The sequence below is a fragment of the Mastigoproctus giganteus genome, chromosome 11 (genome assembly GCF_048544385.1).
Source record: "Mastigoproctus giganteus isolate SK-2022 chromosome 11, ASM4854438v1, whole genome shotgun sequence".
NCBI lineage: Eukaryota > Metazoa > Arthropoda > Arachnida > Uropygi > Thelyphonidae > Mastigoproctus > Mastigoproctus giganteus.
This window is the reverse complement of record NC_143585.1, coordinates 167,229,034-167,252,641: the sequence shown is the minus strand read 5'-3', so window position 1 is coordinate 167,252,641 and position 23,608 is coordinate 167,229,034. Positions and strand designations below refer to the sequence as shown.

Here is a 23,608-nt window from a genome sequence, read left to right as displayed (position 1 = left end):
ATCAACTGTTGATGATTGATCATGCTCAGGTAGCTAACAAACTAAATGAATATTTTGCATTGACATTCACACATGAGGAGTTATTCAGCAATGGGAATGCCAGAGGTGTATTCAACTCTGGCAGTAAGCTAGAGAATCTTGTAAAAACTGAGAGTAAAGTGGAGGAGAAATTGTTGAAGATAAACACAAGAAAGGCACCTGGGGTGGATGGGATCTATCCAGTTATATTAAAGGAGGCAGCAAAGGAAGTAAGCAAACCCATAGCCATAATTATGAGAGCTTCCTTGGACTCAGGGGATGTACCCACAGACTGGAGATGTGCAAATGTGACCCCAATTCACAAAGGAGGATCAAAGGCTGACACAAGTAATTATAGACCTGTGAATTTAACTTCTGTTTCAGGAAAATTAATGGAGGCACTGGTTAAAGAAGCACTGCAGGATCATCTAGACAAGCCTTCAGTTATAGCTCGGACACAGCATGGTTTTGTTAAGGGGAAGTCTTGCCTGACCAATTTGATTGAATACTATGATGCAGTCACAAAAGAACTGGATGCAGGGAATAACTTTTATATTATATACTTGGATCTTAGAAAGGCTTTTGATACTGTTGCACATGGAAGACTGCTGCACAAATTGGAGCAGTGTGGCATTGGAGGCAAATTGCTGCTATGGATAAAGGGGTGGTTGAGGGGGAGAAGACAGAGAGCGGTAATCAATGGACACTGCTCATCGTGGAGTAATGTTATTAATGGAGTCCCTCAGGGTTCCGTGTTGGGTCCAATATTGTTTTCTGTATTTATAAATGATATTGATGATGGTATATCAAGCTTAATGTCCAAGTTTGCAGACAATATGAAGGTTGGCCGGGTTGTCAAGGACACTATGCTGCTTCAACAGTATCTGGAAAGGTTGAGCAGATGGGCTGAGAGGTGGCAAATGAAGTTTAACATTGACAAATGTAAAGTACTACCTATGGGAAACAGCAACCCCAGAGCAACGTATCAACTCCATGGTACAACACTGACAGTGGTAGAAAATGAAAGGGACCTGGGGGTGGTTGTGCAGGCAGATATGAAGTTCTCTGAGCAGTGCAGACAGGCTGCAAGAGTAGCTCATGGTGTCTTGTCAATGATATATAGGAATTTTTCTAGCAGGGATAAGGAGGTGATTATTCCCTTGTATAAGGCAATGGTCAGGCCACACCTAGAGTACTGTATACAGGTCTGGAGTCCTCATTTCAAGAAGGATGTAGAGCTACTGGAACGAGTACAGAGAAGATTAGTGAATGGAACAAAGGGGTGCTCTTACGAAGAAAGGCTTAAGTTTTGCAAATTACAGTGTCTGGAGACTAGGCACCAGCAAGGTGATCCGATAGAGGTGTATAAAGCCTTGAATGGTTTAAGCATGCTGAGTGCTGATGGGATTCTTCCTCTTGCTCAGAATAATCACCTGAGAGGACATAAATTCATATTGAGGAAAGACAGATGTAAGATAGATGTGCGGAAATTTGCCTTTAGCCAGCGGGTGGTTGGTTGGTTGGTGGAACAGACTTCCATCCGTTGTTGTGGAAGTTGATAGCCTAAATAAGTTTATGGCTCAGCTGGACAGGTATTTCAAGCGAAGAGAGGAGTGAAGTGGAAATGGGTTTTTTTTTTTTTTTTTTGCTGATGCTGCATAAACTTGCTTTCTTGCATCAAATGCCTCTACTAATGCTAATGGTAATTCAAGAGATCACCCACAGAAAGTTCATACTCAACGTGCTCAATAGCCAGATACAGTTTCCAGAAATCCAAGAAGCAGGCTATAAACTCATTCATGGAGAAGAGAATAGCGTGTGGCCAGCGATCCTGGTTGGCCAATCACATCCAGTCAGCAGAATCGTTATACCTGTCCCGATGGTGCGATCATGTAACCCGGTTCGTCAGAACACACAGTGCAGCTGCCGACTCCCCCTGCAACAGTGCACACTACGACATAAGTAATCTCACTAATGTGACAATTGGCGAAGAGCAGCTAATCAAAGCCATCAATGCCCTGTCCAATAAGAAATCAATGGGAAGTGACTCTATTCCCACCTTTTTCCTTAAAGTTGCCTCCTACATCATCAGCAATGAGCTGGCAAAGTTGTTTACAGAATTTTACAACAGGAGTCGTCCCAAATGCTTGGCTAAATTATAGAGTCATCCCAATTGCAAAGGTGCAGAATCCAACCTCTATTGCTGGCTATAGGCCTATTTCAAATTCCTGGAGAAATGCATGTTTAAAGTGGTTGCCAATCAGATCCTTTCCCAGAGACCTCAGCATACACATTATGCGCTCTCACAAAGATCGCCGATAACGTGCATACAGGCTCTGAATTTGAAAACTCTTCAAGCCTGGGAGCAAGGCTATGTTATGCCTGCTGTTTTTCTTGATCTGAAAGCGACCTTTGACTCAGTGCAAGTTAAGCCACGTATGTGACTCCTGGAGAACTACTACGATTTCACGGGTACTGTCTCGAAGCTCCTCAGAAATTTGCTGACCACGAGGTGCCTTACCTTCTAGCAAGAGAATAACTGCATCACAAAACAGGTGGAAGTCGGTATACCCCAAGGTGGATTGTTGTCGGCACTGCTTTTTTCAGCGATATTTATTCCACTAATGAATGAAATATCTGCGTTTATGGCCTACGCTGACGACATTATATGTTATCTCTCAAGCCCGGCTAACACCTCACCAGACCAGCAGAGGAATTATCGAATTCTGTCATCGTGAACTAATATCTCTCCTCTTTCTGCGAATACGCTACCTATTTTGGGCTTCAAATAAACCCTGAAAAATCCAAATATGTCATCTTCTAACCTAGAGCACAAGCAGACCTCAATCCAGCAAACTCCCTGCAGCCCTCCACTGTGGGGCATGTTCTCGTCGGCACTCGTGCAGTAAAATTCCTACGAGTGGTAATGGATGAAAACCTAAGGTATAAGGAACAAATCCAGCAACTGCGTTCAAGAGCATTACAGGCTTTCTAGGGTATGAAACTTGATCTCTGTAGAGCCACACAAGGAAACAGTCAGAAAATTTCTCCTCTACTACTTTAGTTCTATCATCAGTTATGATATTGAAGTTTGGTTGGCTGCTCATATGTCCAGTCTGAAGACTGGAATTCTGGGTCCTAAAGTAGGCCAACAATTGGGCTCACCTACCCTGTACAACATCAAAATCACAGCTCTGCATAAATCTGAGATAGACCACAGCCCAGCACCTGGCATATGCGAGGAAGCTCACAATGGCGCTTAATCTGTGCTCTGCTTCTCTTGACTTCGTTAATATCTGGGAAATCGTAGGCTGGAAAATCCCTTGTAGAGTCCTCAGAAACCGTCCAGTGCTCTGTTCTGAGCTGCAGAAGCTCTCGCCCTTCAAGCGGCACTTTCTGAACAGCATTATTGGCACGCTAAACTCCACAAACATTGATTTGGATGTGTGGTCCAGAGATTCTGCCTACAGAGAAGAAAAGCACAAATCCATAGTCAAGTGCAGTCAGCATTCCTGCAATTGTCAGGGGAACTAGGCAACTCCCAGTGAAAGTCTCCAGACTGCCTCAATGTGTTGCAGCTTGTGTATAATAACTATAAAATCTATATACTATAATGCAATATAAGCTCTGTATAATCAATCTATTATAATAACTATAAAATACATTTATTGTAATATTAGCTGTGTGTATTGCACTGTCTATGTATTCTATTGTATATGCTGGGTCCCGACGTAGTTTTTTATGTACTGAATGTAATGTGTCCAGTTAATTGTAAGATTCCTCTGGTTGCCTATAGCGGGAATCGGGTCCTACATTTCTATGAATAAAGAATTTTATTATTAAATTAAACATCTTTTTATGAAATGGCTTGACATTGAGATAGCCTTTAAGATTCCAAAGTACCATTGGGGTGTTTTGGAATCTTTCAGCATCTATATTGGTTGAATGATTATAAGTGTCTGCAATTCTGCCCAGACACGATAGCAGGGAGTATATGATGAGAGCCTTGTTGATCAGTTTCGCCCTGAAGAGATTGTGCAAGGCTCAAGGTGTAGAATTTTTTTCAGCCTGGTCTGTGCTTGTTGACAGGAGAGACTACTTCTATAGGGATGGGGTGCACTTAAATAGAGAGGGTGCAAGAATGCTGTTGCTATCGAGACAAAGTTAGGTGGGTCGGAAAGCTGCTAGCTTGGGGGGGAGACAAAGACGAATAGATTAACAGTAGCCACTGGCAGAAGTGAAAGAGATTCTTGCACTGCTTCTATTGGAATGAGCAGAAGCCTGAAAAACAAGATGCAGGATATTTCAGAGACTGCTGGGAATCATAGTGGAACAAATAAATACATGGGCTGTGTTAGGGTAACTAAGAGTAGAAACAGGTGCATGCATACTTGCATGTATACCAATGCTAGGAGTATAGTTAATAAATTTGATGAGCTTGAAGTGCTAGTCAAGACATCAAAGGAGATATTGTTGGGATATCAAAGACTTGGTGTCACACAGATATAAGCAGTGCAGAATTGGAATTTGGGGAGTACAATGTATACAGAAAGGATAGACAGGATAGGAAGGGAGGAGAGGTTATGCTGTTAGTTAAGAAACACAGAATCTAAGGAAGTGCATCCAATTGATTTTGGTGGACAATGCAGTGTTGAGTCTGTTTGGTGTGATATAAGCACGTGGAAAGGAAAAATGACAGTAGGTGCGTGTTCTACGCTTAATGAATCTGATGAGTATAATGAGCAATTGTGCAGAGAAATAGAGTGAGCCAATAAATCAGAATGTATTATATAATGGGGGATTTTAACTTTCCAGATATCGACTGGAACTTGTGAGTTGATCACTCGCACACTAGCAAGACTTTTGTGGATTTATTGGATGAGGTTTTCTACAGCAACATGCTCAAGAGACAACCAGAGGGAGTAATACTCTTGATCTGATTATCAGTAGTGATTATTCATGCATTAAGAATTTTCAGATAAAAGAACCACTGGGTGAAAGTGATCACAATGTACTGACGTGGGAATTACTTAAAGATGTAATTACCATCAAGGCTAAAGGGAAGGGCTTTTTTCTTTCATAAAGGTGACTACAAAGGTCTCAGACAGTTTTTCAATTCTGTACAGTGGGATCAACTGATGATGTTACCAACGTTGCATTCTAAATGGGAAGCCTTCAGGGACTTAATTTTGGAGGCTACTACTGTTCAAGGTTTAGGCCTAAATGGATGTCAGATGAACTAATGAGGCTCGTGGCAGAGAAGAAAAATGTGTGGGTTGCATATAAAGTATCAGGTGACACAGAAGCCTATGGCAGATATAAACTAGTCTGTAATAAAGTCACAAAGGAGTTTAGGCAAGTGAAGACAGATTACGAGAAATCCTTAGCAAAGGATGCAAAGAAAAACAGCAGAGTTCTTTATTTATGTAAACTCTAGAACATAGTATGAACCAGAGTTGTAATGTTCAATACGTTCTACGTTGATATCAATATTTGTAAAATAATAAGAGAAGTTTACCTCAATATAGTACGTAGAACACTTCCGTATGATACTCTCCAGAAAATAAATTCCAGAAAATTTTTATTTTAATTTCTGGAGAGTATCATACGGAAATGTTCTACATACTATATTGAGGTAAACTTCTCTTATTATTTTACAGAGTAAACTCTAGAATGAAAGGGATGAATCAGATTGGACCACTTAATATTGATCGGTTGACTATTGATAATCATGCTTACGTAGCTGATAAACTGAAAGAGAATTTGGCATCTGCATTCACACATGGGGAGTTATTCAATGAGGGGAGTACCAGACGTTTATCACACTCTAACAGGGAACAAAGTGATTTTGTAATAACTGAGAGCAAAGTGGAGGAGAAATTGTTGAAGTTAAACATAAAAAAGGCACATGGGGTGGATGCGATCTATTCAGTTATATTAAAGGAGAGAGCAAAGGAAGTAAGCAAACCCTTAGCCATAATTATGAGAGCTTCCTTGGATTCAGTGCAGGTCCTCATGAACTGGAGGTGTGCAAGTGTATCAACAATTCACAAAGGGGGTTCACAAGGTCACTCAAGTAACTATAGACCTGTTAGTTTAACTTGTGTTCCGGGGGAAATAATATAATCACTGGTTAAAGAAGCTTTGCAGGATCATCTCTAGTATTAGCATTAGTAGAAGCATATGATGCAAGAAAGCAAGCTTATGCAGCATCAGCCAAAAAAAAAAAAAAAAAACCATTCCCATTTCACCCCTCCGTTCGTTCAAAATACCTGTCCAGCTGAGCCTTAAATTTATTTAGGCTATCAACTTCCACAACGACGGATGGAAATCTGTTCCACCAACCAACCACCCGCTGGCTGAAGGCAAATTTCCAGACATCTGTCTTTCCTCAATTTGAATTTATGCCCTCTCAGGTGATTATTCTGAGCAAGAGGAAGAATCCAATCAGCATTGAGCATGCTAAAACCATTCAAGGCTTTATACACCTCTATCAGATCACCTCGCCGGTGCCTAGTCTCCAGACACTGCAATTTGCAAAACTTAAGCCTTTCTTCGTAAGAGCAACCTTTTTACCCATTCACTAATCTTGTTGCCCTTCTCTGTGCTCGTTCCAGCAGCTCTACATCCTTCTTGAAATGAGACCTCCAGACCTGTATACAGTACTCAAGTACCATTGCCTTATACAAGGGAGTAATCATCTCCTTATCCCTGCTAGAAAAATTCCTGTGCAGTCAGTCCTTGTATAGCACGATAGTTGTGTTCCTATAAACCCTCATGCAATGCAAAATCGTGCAATATAAACAACAGGCTCTATGGGAAAAATAGGGTTAGGTGCCGACCACCCAAAATTGAACACACATTTGTAACCAAAACATTACCAAACACAATAAATAATCGTAATAAAATATGTAACTATTTTATTACGACTATTACGTAATAAAACATTTCTAATGCTTTTGCTTCTATTGTAAGCAAACTTGTTTTTTGTTTGATTTTCTATTTAAACAGATGACAGCCGTTCTGTCTCTACCAATTCTTTGTGTTTTAATCTAATGGATTTTAATTACACTTTGAGTTGTTCCTGCTATGAAAGTTGTTTTTATTTTCTCTGCATTCTTTGTAATTCTCGGCGTTGCTTCATTTAGGTCTATAGCACGTTTAGTATCACACAGTCTTTAATTTCGCTCAAAGCGTTTCACAATTTCATATTTTTTCTCCATCGACAGAGGCGGACTGGACATAAGCCTTACTGGGGAAACCCTGGTGGGCCGGAGTGATTTAGGCCATAAACGCTAGTTTGAGGCCACTATAAATTTTCCTGGGTACGAATTTTTGACCCAGTCTGCCTCTGTTTATCGATATTGCTTTTCTTTTTCTCTCTCTGAATCTGCAGTGTCTTCTTTTTCCAGGATGCTTCCTTTTCACACCTTTTAAGTATTTTACTCATTTTTAGAGAATAAAGCACAGTTACAAAACTAGGAGGCACGCTTGATATACATAAACAAAGCTGTGCGCTCATAAACAAAGCTGCCTTTACGGTGTTGAATAAACAACACCGTAAAGGCAGAGATACACTATTAACACCTCACATTTTACTAGAGCACATTTCTAGGGGTTACTACCATAAAACAATAAAAACAATTCCCAGTTGCGTTCCTGCTTGTGGAGGCGCCTCCGTAGCCAGGTGGGAAGGAGCAGCAGTGCGTACCACATGTTTCTTGATTAGACCGGGGTTCGAGCCCGTCACCACCAAATACGGAGGATGCGGAAAGGTCAGGGAATGACCACCGCATATTCCCGAGCAATATGGCCTTAGTTGCTAATGCTCCTAAAAACCAAACAACAACAAACAACCTGCTTGTGGAATCTGTTATGAACTGGTAGTAAACTCGTTCTAACTGCATTTGCGATTATACCGATAGCTGGAATTGTGTTGGTTTTTACATTATTATGGTGAAATGTTTCCCCCCTTCACTGATATAAAAAACATAAATACATTTTCAGAATCTTCTCTTCATTCCTATCGTGTTGCGTTCGGTTGGGGTGATTGTGCGTTCGACTGCCATTTCTTGTAAACACAAAGGCGAATGGTGCATAAGTGAATTTGGTTCATGTTATATAAGATATCGTTTCCCTATTTATAAATCGTGTATGATTGAATTCGTGTTGTGTAAACACGTGTTATACGAGGACTGACTGTATATCATTGACAAGACACCATGAGCTACTCTTGCAGCCCATCTGCACTGCTCAGAAAACTTCATATCTGCCTGCAAAATTACCCCCAGGTCCTTTTCATTCTCTACCACTGTTAATATAGTACCATAGAGTTGATACATTATTCTGGGATTACTGTTTCCCATATGTAATACTTTACATTTCTCAATGTTAAACTTCATTTGCCACCTTTCAGCCTATCTGCTCAACCTTTCCAGATTCTATTGCAGCAGCATACTGTCAGTAGTGTCCTTAACAACCCTGCCAACCTTTGTATCATCTGTAAACTTTGACATTAAGCTTGATATGCCATCATCAGTATCATTTATAAATACAGAAAACAACAATGGGCCCAACACAGAACCCTGAGGGACTCCACTCAAAACATTAGTCCACGATGAGCAGTGTCCATTGATTACCACTCTGTCTTCTCCCACTCAACCATCCCTTTATCCATAGCAGCAATTTGCCTCCAATGCCACACTGCTCCAATTTGTGCAGCAGTCTTCCATGTGCAACAGTATCAAAAGCCTTTCTAAGATCCAAATATATGATATGAAAGTTATTCCCCGTATCCAGTTCCTTTGTGACCACATCATAGTATCCAATCAAATTGGTCACTCAAGACTTTCCCTTAACAAAACCATGCTGTGTCCGAGCTGTAACTGAAGTCTTGTCTAGATGATCCTGCAGTGCTTCTTTAACCAGTGCCTCCATTAATTTTCCTGGAAGAGAAGTTAAACTCACAGGTCTATAATTACTTGTGTCAGCCTTTGATCCTCCTTTCTGAATTGCGGTCACATTTGCACATCTCCACTGTATGGGTACCTCCCCTTAATCCAAAGAAGCTCTCATAATTATGGCTAAGGGTTGACTTACTTCCTTTGCTGCCTCCTTTAATATAACTGGATATATCCCATCCACCCCAGGTGCCTTTTTTATGTTTATCCTCAACAGTTTCTCCTCCACTTTCTTCTCAGTTATTACAAAATCATCTAGCTCACTGCCAGAGTTCACTTCACTTCTGGCATTCCCCTTACTGAATAACTCCTCATATGTGAATGTAGATGCAGAATACTCATTTAGTTTGTTAGCCACCTGAGCAGGATCATCAACAGATGAACTATCAATATCCAGTGGACCAATCTGATTCATCCCGTTCCTTCTAGAGTTTACATAGGTAAAGAACTCTTTTCTGTTTTTCTTTGTATCCTTTGCCAAGGATTTCTCATAATCTGCCTTTGCCTGCCTAATCTCCTTTGTGACTTGGTTACAGACCAGCTTCTGTAACCATAGGCTTCCATGTCACCCATTAATTTATATGTATCCCCTACATTTTTTTTCTCTGCCATATCTCATTAGTTCATGTGACATCCATTTAGATAAAGCCTAGTAGCTTCGAAGATAAATTCTTTGAATTCTTCCCATTTTGAATTTGCTGTTGGTCCCACTGTATAGATTTTAAATACTGTTTCAGACCATCGTAGTCGCCTTTACGAAAGCAAAAACCCTTCCTTTTATCCCTGATGGTGGTTACCTCTTTGAGTAAATCCCACTTCAGCACACTGTGATCACTGCCAGCTAGTGGTTCCTTTCTCTGCAGATTCTTAATGCATGAAGAATTGCTACTGATAATCAGATCAAGAGTATTATTCCCTCTAGTTGCCTCCCAAACATGCTGATGTAGGAAACAATCATCCAATAAATCCACAAAAGCCTTGATAGTGTGTAAGTGACCAACCCACAAATTCCAGTCAGTATCTGGGAAATTAAAATCTCCCATTATAAGACTCTCTGATTTATTGACCCACTCTATTTTCTTGTACAGTTTCTTATTATACTCATCAGAGTCATTAGGTCTATAACACACTCGTGCTCTCAATTTTGATTCTTGATTAAACCGGATTTCGAGCCTGTCACCACCAAATACGGAGGATGCGGAAAGGTTAGGGAATGACCATCGCATATCCCCAAAGCAATATGGCCTTAGTTGCTAATGCTCCTAAAAACCAAATAACAAAAAACCAAATAACAATCAATTTTAATCTCCCAATGCTTATGTCACGGCAACCTGACTCGACACTGCACTGTCCAGCGATGTTGACTGGTTTCACTTCCTTGGATTTTATGTGTTTCTTAACTAGCATAACCTCTCCTCCCTTCCTATCGTGTCTATCCTTTCTGTAGACGTTGTACTCCCCAAATTCCAGCTCTGCATTCCTTATGTCTGTGTGACACCACGTCTCTGATATCCCAACAATATCTGCCTTTGATGTTTTGAGCAATACCTCAAATTCATCAAACTTATTTACCAAACTCCTAGCATTGGTGTACACGCAAGTATACATGCACCCGTTCCTATTCTTAGCTACCCTAACACAACCCATGTGTTTACTTGTACTGCAATGACTCCCAGCAGTCTCTGAAATACCCTGCATCTTGTTTTCCAGGTTGCTGCTCATTCCAGTAGAAGTAGTGCAAGAATTACTTTTACCTCTGCCAGTGGCTACTGTTAATCTATTAGTCCTTGTATGCCCCCAAGCTAGCAGTTTTCTGACCCACCCAACACCACCTCGATAGCATCAGCAAATATTCTTGCACCCTTTCTATTTAATTGTATCCCATCCCTGTAGAAGCAATCTCTCCTGTTAACAGACAGAACAGGCCGAAAAAAATTCTATCCCTTGAGCCTTGCACAATATTTCCAGCGCCGAATTGATCGACAAGGCTCTCATCATATACTTCCTCCTATCATGTCTGGGCAGAATTGCAGACACTTTCAATTCAACCCTTATTCACGGCTTTTTTTCAACAGTGACCTGTACTTGTTAAGTAATTCTGCCGGTCTCCTACTCTTTAATATCATTAGTGCCAGTGTGTACAACAGTATCCCCTTTTGTGCCCTTAAAAAATGATATCTGCTCTACGTCATCAACCTTTGCCCCTGGCAAACATACCCTAGTCCTGTTCCACCTACCGTTTTTACAAAGCATGTTCCCTGTTTCCCTGACAATAGTCACCAACAACTACTAGTTCCTGTGGGACCAGCGCATTCTGTCTTGGGGTTGCTGCTGTGTTCCGTGATGATCAAGTGCAAGCTGTTGCATTGATGTGGGTAGCTGAGAGCTTGATGAGCCCTCAATTTAGATCCTTTGAGGGCATCCACCCTGTTATATACATGCATAACGTCATATAAAATAAATAAAAATTTAATTATAAATTGGATATGTTTTAAGAAATTGAATAATGATTTCATTATTGTTAACAATGACATTTATATTTTTTTATTATTTTATCTGTTTACAGTTAATGCAAGGTAAATGGCCAATGATACAAAATTTGATTTGAAGAAATTTATCATTCAAATTAGCTGATGGAAGATATCTTAGTTATGGCACAGTACAGAAGCCCATATTATCAAGTTAGTGATTCAGAAAGAGGTGTGGACAGACAATGTTTGCTGAACTCTGGGTCATCTACTTTCAGTCGCAATGGTTATACAGATCCAGTTTATCATAAAGGGGATACATTACCCCTTCATCACTTGCCAGTTCAAGTGGATGGTCAGTGGAATACAACAGGGAGTGTACAGCCTAAAAAGAGAGTTGGAACATTAGGTAATGTATGTTATAATGGGTTTTTATCTTAGCTTGAATTATATGAGAAATTATAGAAATATAACAGCTATAGTAAAATCCTGTTGCAACAGTTCTCTGGTATGCAAGAATAATTTGCTGTACTGAATTTTTTTTCTATGAATATTGGTGAAATCTTGTTTAGATGAACCATTATTTGTTCATATAAACATCACTGCTGAGCATCACTAATACACCGATGAGCCAAAACATTATGACTAGCGACTCTTTATGGAAATCAAGGCAACTCCAGGTGAATTACGTGTGTGCATGGGTCGGGACACGGAATAAAAAACACCTGATGCCGAGTTCCATTAATCAGTATTACTCTTGTTTTTCAGATTGGAAAGGCAGCAGATTTAAGCGAGTTTGACAAAGGCCAAATTGTAATTGCAAGACAACTGGGTCAGAGCATTTCCGAAATGGCACGGCTGGTGGGATGTTCATGGTCAGTCATGGTTAGTACCCACTGAAAGTGGTCTGAGGAAGGGGAACCTGTAAACCGCCGGCGAGGTGTTGGACGACCATGGCTCATCGAAGCTCAAGCTGAGCAAAGGCTCTCCCGGATGGTACGTGGTAACAGAAGGGTGACTGTGGCGCAACTCACCAGTAATTGGAATGCTGGTGACGAGAGTAATGTGTCACAACGCACAGTAAATCGAACCCTGCTGAAAATGGGTCTGCATAGCCGCAGGCCACTCTGAGTGCCCATGCTAACCACGGTTCACTGGCAACAGCGCCTACAATGGGCACACAAGCATTGAAACTGGACCTTGAGTGAGTGGAAGAAGGTTGTCTGGTCCGATGAATCACGTTTCATGTTGCACCATGTGGACGTCTGGGTACATGTGCGTCATTTACCTGGGAAAGTGATGCCGCCTGGATGCACCGTGGGACGAAAATAAGCCCGTAGCGGCGGTGTCATGCTTTGGGCGATGTTCTGCTGGGATATCCTGGGTACAGTTATCCATATGCTGGGCACTCTGACGTCTACCACCTACCTAAACATCATTGCTGACCAGACACACTCTTTCGTAGCAACGGTCTTCCCCTCTGGCGGTGCTGTCTTTCAGCAGGATAACGCACCATGTCACACCGCCGGGATTGTTCGAGACTGGTTCGCGGAACATGAGGAAGATTTACAGGTTTACAGGTATTTCCCTGGCCTCCAAATTCCCCAGACATCAATCCCATTGAGCATATGTGGTTTGTGTTGGAACAGCAACTCCAATCTGCGGCATCTCAACTATGGACCTTACAGGAGTTAAAGGATGTGCTGGTTATGTGTTGGTACCAGATACCACAAGACACATTTAGAAATCTTGTTGCGTCCATGCCTTGCTGGGTACGAGCTATTTTTGCTGCATGTGGAGGACCAACATCATATTAGGTAGGTGGTCATAATGTTTTGGCGCATTGGTGTATTTAGATGGAGTAATTTCCATTTTATTAAATATTCACTTTAATAAACTAGTAAAATAAATAAAATAAACGCAAGTAAAATAAATGAATATGGGGAGTACATTATATACACTAAGGACAGACAGGACAGGAGAGGTGGACGGGTTATGCTGTTTGTTAAGAAGCATATTAAATCTGAGACAGTGCATCCGATTCACATCAGTGACGAGTGCAATGTTGACTCAGTTTGGTGTGATATAAGCACTAGGAAAACAAAATTGAGAGTAGGAGTGTGTTCTTTTCCTCTTGGCCTAACGACTGTGGTGAGTATAGCCAACGGCTATACAGAGAAATAGAGTGGGCTAGCAAATCAGAATGTCTCATAATGATTTTAACTTTCCAAATGTTGACTGGAATTTGAGGATTGGTCACTCTCACACTAGCAAAACTTTTTGTTTATTTCTTAGATAACTGTTTTCTCCAGCAGCATATTAGAGAGATAACAGGAGAAAGCAATACTCTTGATCTGGTTAGCATTAGCATTAGTAGAAGTGTATGATGCAAGAAAGCAAGCTTATGTAGCATCAGCCAAAAAAAAAAAAAAAAAAAATTCACACATCCATTCCCTCTAAACGTTTGTTCAGTTCCTCTTTGAATTTATTTAAGCTATCAACTTCCACAATGACAGATGGAAGTCTGTTCCAGCAATCAGTAACCTGCTGGCTAAAGGCAAATTTCTGCACATCTATTCTATAACTGCCTTTCCTCAATTTGAATTTATGCCCCCCCCCCCAGGTTCGTATAAACTGAACAAGAGGAAGAATCCTATCAGAATTGAGCCTGCTCAACCCATTCAAGGCTTATATACTTCAATCAGATCACCCTGCAGGTGCCTAGTGTATAGACACTGCAATTTGCATAACTTAAGCCTTTCTTGGTAAAGACCACCCCTTATTTCCCCACACCAATCTTATTAGCAGTGATTCTTCATGCATTAAAAATCTGCAGGTAAAAACCTACTGGGGTGGCAGCGATCACAGTGTACTAATGTGGAATTTAATTAAAGACATAACTACTGTCAAGGGTAAAAGGAAAGGATATTTTATTTTTGTAAGGGTGACTATAGTGGTCTCAGACAGTTTTTACATACTTTGCAGTGGGACTAAGTGATGTTATCAGCAGGAAATTCCAAATTGGGAATAATCAAAAAAGCCACTAGGTTTTTCATACCAACAGAGAAATACTCTTCAAGGTTTAGACCTAAATGGATGTCAGATGGACTATTGAGACCTGTGGCAGAGAAGAAAAGTGCATGAGATGATTATAAATTATCAGGTGATACAGAGGGGCTATTGTAGATATAAATTAGTCTGTAATCAAGTCACAAAGGAGGTCAGGCAAGCTAAGGCAGATTATGAGAAGTCTCTGGCAAAGAATACAAAGAAAAACAGCAAAGACTTCTTTGCTTATTAACAGTAGAAGGAAGGAGTTGAATTGCATTGGGCTACTTGATGTCTATATGTTATCTGTTGATGATCCTGCGTAGGTTGCAGATATTGTAGATATTTTGTTCTACATTCACACATGAGGAATTCTTTAGGGAAGAGAATGCTAAAAGTTTATTAAACTGTAACAAGGAGCTAAATGAATTTGTGATAACTGAAAGAAACATGGAGAAGAAGTTGTTGAAGATGGAAGTAAAAAAGGCACCTGGGGTGGATGAAATCTATCCAGTTATATTAAGGGAGGCAGCAAAGGAGATAATCAAACCCTAATTATGAGAGCCTCCTTGGATTCAGAGGAGGTCCCTATGGACTAGAGATGTGCAAATGTATCTTCAATTCATAAAGGGGATCAAAAGGCGACGTGAGTAATTAATGTCTGTTCCAGGGAAAATAATGGAATGACTAGTTGAAGAAGTAATGCAGGACCATCTGGACAGGTATACAATTATACTGCAATCACAGCATGGATTTGTTAAATGGTGGTCACTTGTCTAGCCAGTGTGATAGGTCACTATGATGCAGTGACCAAGGAACTGGATGCAAAAAATAATTTTGACATAATATACTTGGATTTCAGGATTCTGTTGCACATAAAAGCCTGCTGTACAAACTGGAGCAATGTGGCATTCAGGGCAGGTTACTAACGGCAGGTTAGCATCACTGAGATGGTTAAGCGGAAGAAGACAGTGTGGTTATCTGTGGGCACTGCTTTTCGTGAACTGATGTTATTAATGGAGTTCTCCAGGGTTTAGTGCTGGGCCTATTGTTGTTTTCAATATTTATCAGTGCTGTTTATGAAGGTATGTCGGGCTTAATGTCTAAGTTTGCAGATGATACAGAGATTGGCAGGTTGGTTAACGACAGTCATCAGGTTGAGCTACTGCAACAGGATCTAGACCAATACAAATTAGTCTATGAGCTGAGAAATGGCAGTTGAAGTTTAACATTGAGAAATGCAAGGTATGCATATGGGTATAAGTAACCCCAGAGTGAATTATTTACCGTGTGGTACTCACGTAGTGTAGAATGAAAAAGACCGTGGGGTAAATGTGCAGTCAGACGGCAAAATGTCTGAACAGTGCAGACATACTACCAAGACAGCTTGTGGGGTTTTGTCAATAATATACAGAAAGTTTGCTGGTAGCAATAAGCAGGTGATTATCCCTTTTTATAAGGCGATGGTTAGGCTGCATCTTGAATTTGTATACAAGTCTGTCTGGAAGCTTCACTTTAGGAAAGATCTAGATCTGCTGGAATAGGTGCAGAGTAGGGCACCCTGACTGCTGAATGGAATGAAAGGGTGCTCTCCTAATAAGAGTTCTTTTTTGCAAATTGCAGCATCTCGAGACTAGAGGGGAGGATTTAATTGAGGTGTTTCAAGCTTTGAATGGTTTGAGTACGCTGAATGTAAATGGCATTCTTCCATTTGCTGAGACTACACACAATGATGGGGCATCAATTCAAGTTGAGGAAGGATGGTTGCAGGATAGATGTGTGGAAGTTTGCTTTCAGCCTGTAGGTAGTTGATTGTTGGAACAGGATTCCATCTGCTGTTGTATAAGTGGATGGGTTGAATTAATTCAAAGAAGAACTAGACAAATTCTTGGAGGACACAGATGGGTGAATTGTGTTTTTTTTTTTTTGCTGATGCTATACAAGTTTGCTTTCTTGCATCATTTGCCATTACTACTACTGTTAAATACACACAAATATTTTGTATAGAGATTATCATTTTGAAAGTATATTCTGTCTGTTAAAAGTAGTGTTGTATTGATAAATCACATTTTGAAAAATAGGGTATGGTCCGGTATAACTTACTTTTCACATATTAAGGTGTCAATTTCTGTTTTTAATATGAAATTTTTTTTTTCTGAAATTAATGAGTTTGAAAATTGATTTTCAGAAAAAGTGAAAATATAAAGGCTGAGATAGTATTTTTTTTTCAATAAGCAATCCACTTGTAAGAATGTTTGTAGAATAAAAGACTTAAAATCATGGGAAAAAAATGGGACTGCTTGTGTCATTTATATCTATCATATATGTCATTTATATCATTTATATAGTCTTATATTTGCTTTTCATAAGTTTCCAGTGTGATCTTCTTGACATTAGCATAGGTATATGATGCAAGAAAGCAAGCTTATGTAGCATCAGCCAAAACATGTGCAGGTTACCTCCCAGTGGTGCTGCTGGGTTCCAGATTAGCATCACTGGGATCCAATGCCAATACCTTTGTTCCAGAGTTATGTCATTGGAATCCAGCATGTGCAGCTGTGCACTGAGACTTGTGGAAACTTGGAAAGGGGGATCCTAGTGGGTCAGTGTCCCAGTACACCACTAATACACCACTTTGGTGTATTAGGGCTGGTAGCTCTTACTGATGGGTCAATTGCATTCCAATAATTCCCCCTGTCCTAAGACTCGGGGCCCCGAGTGCCAAGCAAGTGATCATAACAATTTACAAAGTGAATTTGAAAACGCCTTTTCTTCAAACGACTCATTAGAGAGATTGTTAAAACCTTTTCTTTTATAAAGTTATTTATTTTTGGCTCTTTCTAAATAAAGAAGTAATCTTCCTGCTAAGAAAGGAAAGGCATCTTTCTTTTATATATATAATTAACTTCTCTAACATAATATCCACTAACCTCTTATTGCTTGGTCACTGGTGGCACTGCTCCTGCCTCCATGTGGCGGGGCTGGTAACCTGAGTATAAATCCAATACTCTGAGCAAAAAAGGAGCAATTACTGATCCCTTAACATCAACTGTAGAGCCTACGTGTTCACATGAACTTGAGTCATCTCAAGCAAAAAGAATCAAAAATGATGATTCTTCACCTGAATTTACCTGCTTGATTAATTCTGCATTCTTTGTCAACTGAACTTCTTAGCAGCTTATCTCCATTTCTTGTGTAGAAAAGCATTGAGGCCGTAGCAGGTACCTCTAAAATTGTCAAACAACTTCACTCAGGAGATGTCCTTATAGAAACATCTAATCCCAGTCATTCTAGGCAGTTCCTGACAGTTCCTATTTCTGTAATCTCACTCAGAACCTTAATGTTTCTTCCTTAATGAGGATGAAATTGCTGAAGAACTTAAGGAACAACGTGTTATCAGTGCTAAAAGAATTATGACCAAACAAAATGGTGTCATTATACCCACAAGAAATTTACCTTCAAGACTCTAAATCTCCCAGCATCAGTTAAAGCTGGCTACCTTTCCTGTAAGATCCGACCATATATTCCAAATCCACTTAGATGCTTTAAATGCCAGAAGTATGGTCATTCTCAAACACCATGTCAAGGTAAGGCCATTTGTCCCCTATGTGGCTCATCAGACCACTCCAAAACTGAATATACAGCAGCAGCACCAAAGTATCCCAATTGCCAGGGTGCTCACCCCACTTATTCTAGAACTTGCAAATCATGGAAAATGGGAATGAAAATAATGAAGTACAAGGTAGAGAAAAATAAAACATACCAAGAAAGCACGTAAACAGTTATTAAATGTGATGCCTTCCAAATCATATTCCAATGCAGTCAAAAACACTAGTTTTCAACACTTATGTCATATTTTAATATATTATAATTTGAATTTATCCCTCCTCAGTGAGTAATCTGAGCAATAGAAAAAATCCCATTAGCATTGAGCTTGCTCAATCCATACACCTCAATTAGATCACCTTTCAGGTGCCTAGTCTCCAGAAGCTGAAATTTACAGAACTTATGCCTTTCTTTGTAACAGCAACCCTTTGATCCACTCAACATTCCCAGTTGCCCTTCTCTGCACTCGTTCCAGCAGCTCTACATCTTTCCTAAAATGAGGCCTCCAGACCTGTATACAGTACATCATTGACAAGACACCATGAGCTAATCTTGCAGCCTTTTTGCACTGCTCAGAAAACTTCATATCTCACTGCACAATTACCCTCAGGTCCTTTTCATAATCCACTGCCTTGAGTGTAGTACTGCCCACTACTACATGTTACTCTGGGGTTACTGCTACCCATATGCAGTACTTTACATTTGTTAATGTTAAATTTCAGTTGCCTCCTCTCAGCCCATCTGCTCAACTTTTCCAGATCCTGTTGCAATAGCATACTATCATTACTGTCATCGATAACCCTGCCAACCTTCGTATCGTCTGCAAACTTAGACATTAAACCTAATATACCTTCATCAGTATTATTGATAAATATCAAAAACAACAATGGGCCCAACATTGAACCCGGTGAGACTCGACTAATAACATTAATCCAGGAAGAGCAGTGTCCATTGATAACCATCATTTTATCCATTGTAGCAACTTGCCCTTAATGCCAAACTGCTCCAATTTGTACAGTAGTGTCTTCCCTGTGGGTGGAAAAACTGTTAGCTTGGGGGATTCACAGACTAAAATTCTGTGATTCACAGGCTTGCACTTTCACGATGGTGGGACTGTTAGTAATCCTGGGTATAACCTCCATGCACAAGTACATTGTGGGTGACCACCCAGGTATGAACCAACGTAAGCAGGGGTTGAGGTGTGGCGCCCACACCACGTGGAGGAACGCTGCCCCTCTACGTTACCAGGCAGTACTGGATGGTAGATAACTCTCATCAACCGGTGCAATACCACCACTTTGCTTATTGGAGGCTTGAAGTGGTGGAACCCATGTTTAGTCTCTAGAGCTAAGTTCCGGTCAACCCTTCTCCACCTCTTCCATCATGCAGTATGATTGATGACTTTTGAGGTTATGATGAACATCGTGGCGAGATCCAATATTCCTTACATTTCGAGGGTACAGCTCTAAAACGGTGTTCGCAGGCCGGCCACTAGTTCGTACACTGGACCGAACCTATTGGTAATCAGCTAGTGTATAATCTTTCTACCTCTACTCTGCCAGATGGTGATTGGAGGGAGTCCGAGTAGTGTGTATGCGGGGAGCATTGTCGAGGCCATGTTATGTCAAGGATCTGGGTATATTCTTACCATGTGTACGCCATATCCAAAAATTTCATTACTTCATACAGCAAGTCCCACCCACTTTTTCTTACTATTGAATACACTATGAATTGTCAAACTAATAGAGCAAGCTTATCTGCGGAAAGATCTAAACCTCCCGAGCACTTCCTAATTCATTTCACAAATATACGTGGTCTCAACTCTAATCTCAGCGATGTCCATTTCCACTTGCAGTCTGCCAAACCCCATGTACTTTTTCTGACAGAATCTCAATTATCGGTTGATTCAACTACTGCTCATCTCAGATGCCCAAATTATTCGCTGTATGATTCCTTTCGCCTCAAAGGTGGTACTTGTGCATATGTCCGTTCTGATATTCCCTGTCAGAGACTTAGCAATTTGGAATCTCCTCTCTTTGATCTTCTCTGGCTTCAAATCTCTCTACCTCATTGTGTCAAATTCATCTGTTGTCTCTACCGTTCTCCCAACTCCACTAATCACTTGGAGCTCTTTGACTTCCTCTCTTTGCAACTTGACTTACTCCAGTCCAACTTTCCTAACAGTGAGGTAATTTTCCTTGGTGATTTTAATGTTCACAACCCCAGCTGGCTTCAGTTTTCTAGTCACACTGACCCAGCTGGTCGAGATGCTGAGGCTTTTGCAATTACTAATGACCTTGCACAGATTGTTCATTTACCTATAAGTATACTGGACAATCCTAATCATACAGCCAATACACTTGATTTTTTCTCAAAACAACCCTTCTAAGTACATGGTTGAAGTGAGAGGTACTTTAGGCACTTCAGATCACAACTTGGTGATTGTCTCTTCTCCAATGGAACCTTTATCTCATGGCTATTCCCAACCTCGTGTTGTTTGGCATTACAAGAATGCAAAATGGGATGACCTGCGAGACTTCTTTTCCTTGGTCCATTACTGTTTGAAAACTTCTGATGTCAACGTTTGCTCAGATCGTGTCAGTGAAATTATTCTTGCAGGAATGGAATCCTTTATCCCACACTCCACTTTAAAATATCGTCCTTTATCTAAACCTTGGTTTTCCAATAAATGTGCTAAGGCTGTTCAAGAGAAGAATGCTGCATATCGTAATTGGCTTGTTTCTAATTCTTCAGTTTCATTTTCTGCCTACACCAAAGCTCGCAACAATTGTAAAGCAGTTATTAATCAGTCGAAACTAGAGTTTGAACAGGCTAAGAGTAGAAAACTTGCTTCCTGCCCTAATGGTAGCCGAGCATTCTGGTCTCTTGCCAAAGCTGTTGGCCGCAACTTTTGCTCATCTCTGCTCCCACCTCTGTCCAAACCAGATGGCTCTGTTGTCACTTCAGCCAAGGATAAAGCTGACTTGCTAGCATCTCATTTTTCTTCCAACTCATGTATTAATGATCTTTGTAAAACACCTCCCACCATTCCCAACACACTCCATTCAATGCTTTCTGTGGTCTTCCGTCAAAAGGATGTGAGAAGGATTTTGACGAATCTTGATGCTAAGAAGGCTCCAGGTTCCAATGGTATTTCTCCACTTGTTCTGAAAACCTGTGCTCCTGAACTTACTCCTATTCTTTGCCCCCTTTTTTCACTTTCTTATTCCAAAGGTGTTTTTCTTTCTGCTTTGAAATTTGCCCATATCCAGCCAATTTCTAAAAAGGGTGACAAATCCCTCCCATCCAATTATCATTCCATTGCAATTACTTCTACTCTTTCTAAAGTAATGGAGAAATCAATTAACCGCCAACTCTTAAATTACCTAGAAACCTTCCATTTGATCTACGATCGCCAGTATGGATTCCGTCATTGCCGAACCACTGGTGATATTCTGGCTTTGTTACCCATTTATGGACTAATTCAATGGAAAGGTTCGGTGAAACACAAGTATTTGCTCTTGACATCTCAAACGCTTTCGATCGTATATGGCATAAAAGTCTTCTAAACAAGCTTCCATCTTATGGTTTTCCAACTGTTTTTAGTAACTGGTTATCCAGTTTTCTCTCTGATCGCTCACTGAGGGTGATGGTAGATGGCTCCAATCAGCTTCAAGTTCCCGAAAATCTGATACCAATTCCTTAAATGCCGATCTTCGTGTAATTCTCCAGTTCGGCAAAGACAACTTAGTTGATTTCAACCCTTCTAAAACTCAGTCTTGTCTTATATCTCGCAAAAAGGATTCTTCTGCTTATCTTTAGTGACACTCTGATTTATAGGCAAAATGATATATCTCTCTTGGGGATTACCCTGACTTCTAATCTCTCTTGGCACAAGCACATTACAAATATTGCTTCTTCTGCATCTGAAAAACTTGGTTTTCTCTTTCGTTCTCGCCTTTTCTTCCAAACAGCTGCTCACTGTGTATAAATCGCAAATCCGCCCTGCCATGGAATATTGTTCCCACATCTGGGGTGGTGCTCCCAAAACCTCTCTCAGGCTTCTTGATTCCATTCAGAAGAGGGCAGTTAGGTTAATTAATGACTCATCTCTAACAGAGTCTCTCCACTCTCTTCTACAGATATTTACATGGGCACTGTTCTTCTGAATTGGCTTCTATAATTCCTGCTCTGTCTTTCAAAACAGTCCGAACACGTGCCGCCACCAGTCAACATCCATTTACTGTCCAACTTCAAACTCACAGAACCAACTTTTCATCTTTCTCATTTATTCATTCAACTGCTGTTTTCCCGAATAACCTTCCTTCATACGTATTTCCTGAAAATTACAGTCTAAAGAAGTTCAAGTCCATTGTCAACAGATATCTTCTCTTGTCTTCTCAACCTCCAACCCAAGGACAGTACTAAGTACTGTAGGTTCTACCACTTCTCGTGTTTGGGGTTTACATAAAAAAAAAAAAAAAAAAAAGATTAACAGTAGATGCAGGTGGAGGAAAAAGTGATTCTTGCACTGCTTCTATTGTAATGAGCAGTAGGCTAGAGAGCAAGTTGCTGGGGATTTCAAGAGCTGCTGGGAGTCATCATGGAACAAGTAAATACATGGGCTGTGTTAGGGTAACTAAGAATAAGAACAGGTACATGTATACTTGCATGTACACCGATGCTAGAAGTATAGTAAATAAATTTGATTAATTTGTATCAAAGCATCAAAGGCAGGTATTGTTGGGATATCAGAGACATGATGTGAAACAGATATAAGCAGTGCAGAATTGGAATTTGGGGAGTACAAAGTGTACAGAAAGGATAGACAGGTTAGGAAGGGGAGGGGGTTATGCTGTTAGTTAAGAAACACACAAAATCTAAGGAAGTGCATCCAGTTGACATGGGTGGACAGTGCAATGTTGAGCCTGTTTGGTGTGGCATAAAGACTGGGAAAGGGAAAATGAGAGTAGGACTATGTTATAGGACTAATGACTCTGATGAGTACAACAAACAGTTGTGCAGAGAAATAGAGTGGGCCAGTAAATCAGAATGTCTTGTAATGGGGGAGTTTAACTTTCCAGATATTGACTGTAACTTGTGGGTTGGTCACTCGCAAGCTAGCAAGACTTTTGTGGATTGTTTTCTTCAGCTACATGTTTGAGGGGCAACCAGAGGGAATAATAGTCTTGATCTAATTATCAGCAGTGATTAGATGTAGGATTTATTTAGAGATGTAACTACCATCAAGGGTAAAGGGAAGAGTTTTTGCTTTTGTAAAGGTGATTACAGTGGTCTCATACAGTTATTAAATTCTATACAGTGGGATCAGCTGATGATGTTAAAAAGTTAAAAACAGTGAATTCTAAATGGAAAGCCTTCAATCTTGGATGGTACTAGGCATTTCATACCAACTAAGAAATACTAATCAAGGTTCAGGCCTAAATGGATGTCAGATGAATTAATGAGGCTCATGACAGAGAAGAAAAATGCATGGGATGCATATAA

General features: G+C 40.4%; 1 protein-coding gene across 2 annotated transcripts in view; it reads left to right on the top strand.

Annotated features, from left to right (window-relative positions):
• The window catches only part of Ent2 (Equilibrative nucleoside transporter 2), a 500,966-nt gene that overhangs the window by 62,797 nt on the left and 414,561 nt on the right, over window positions 1-23,608 (top strand). For both annotated transcript variants that reach the window (XM_090384300.1, XM_090384302.1), the window contains exon 2: window positions 11,545-11,855. In XM_090384300.1, the coding sequence (XP_090240426.1) occupies window positions 11,612-11,855 (244 nt within the window). In that variant the 5' untranslated portion in view covers window positions 11,545-11,611. The remainder of the gene's footprint in view (window positions 1-11,544; window positions 11,856-23,608) is intronic.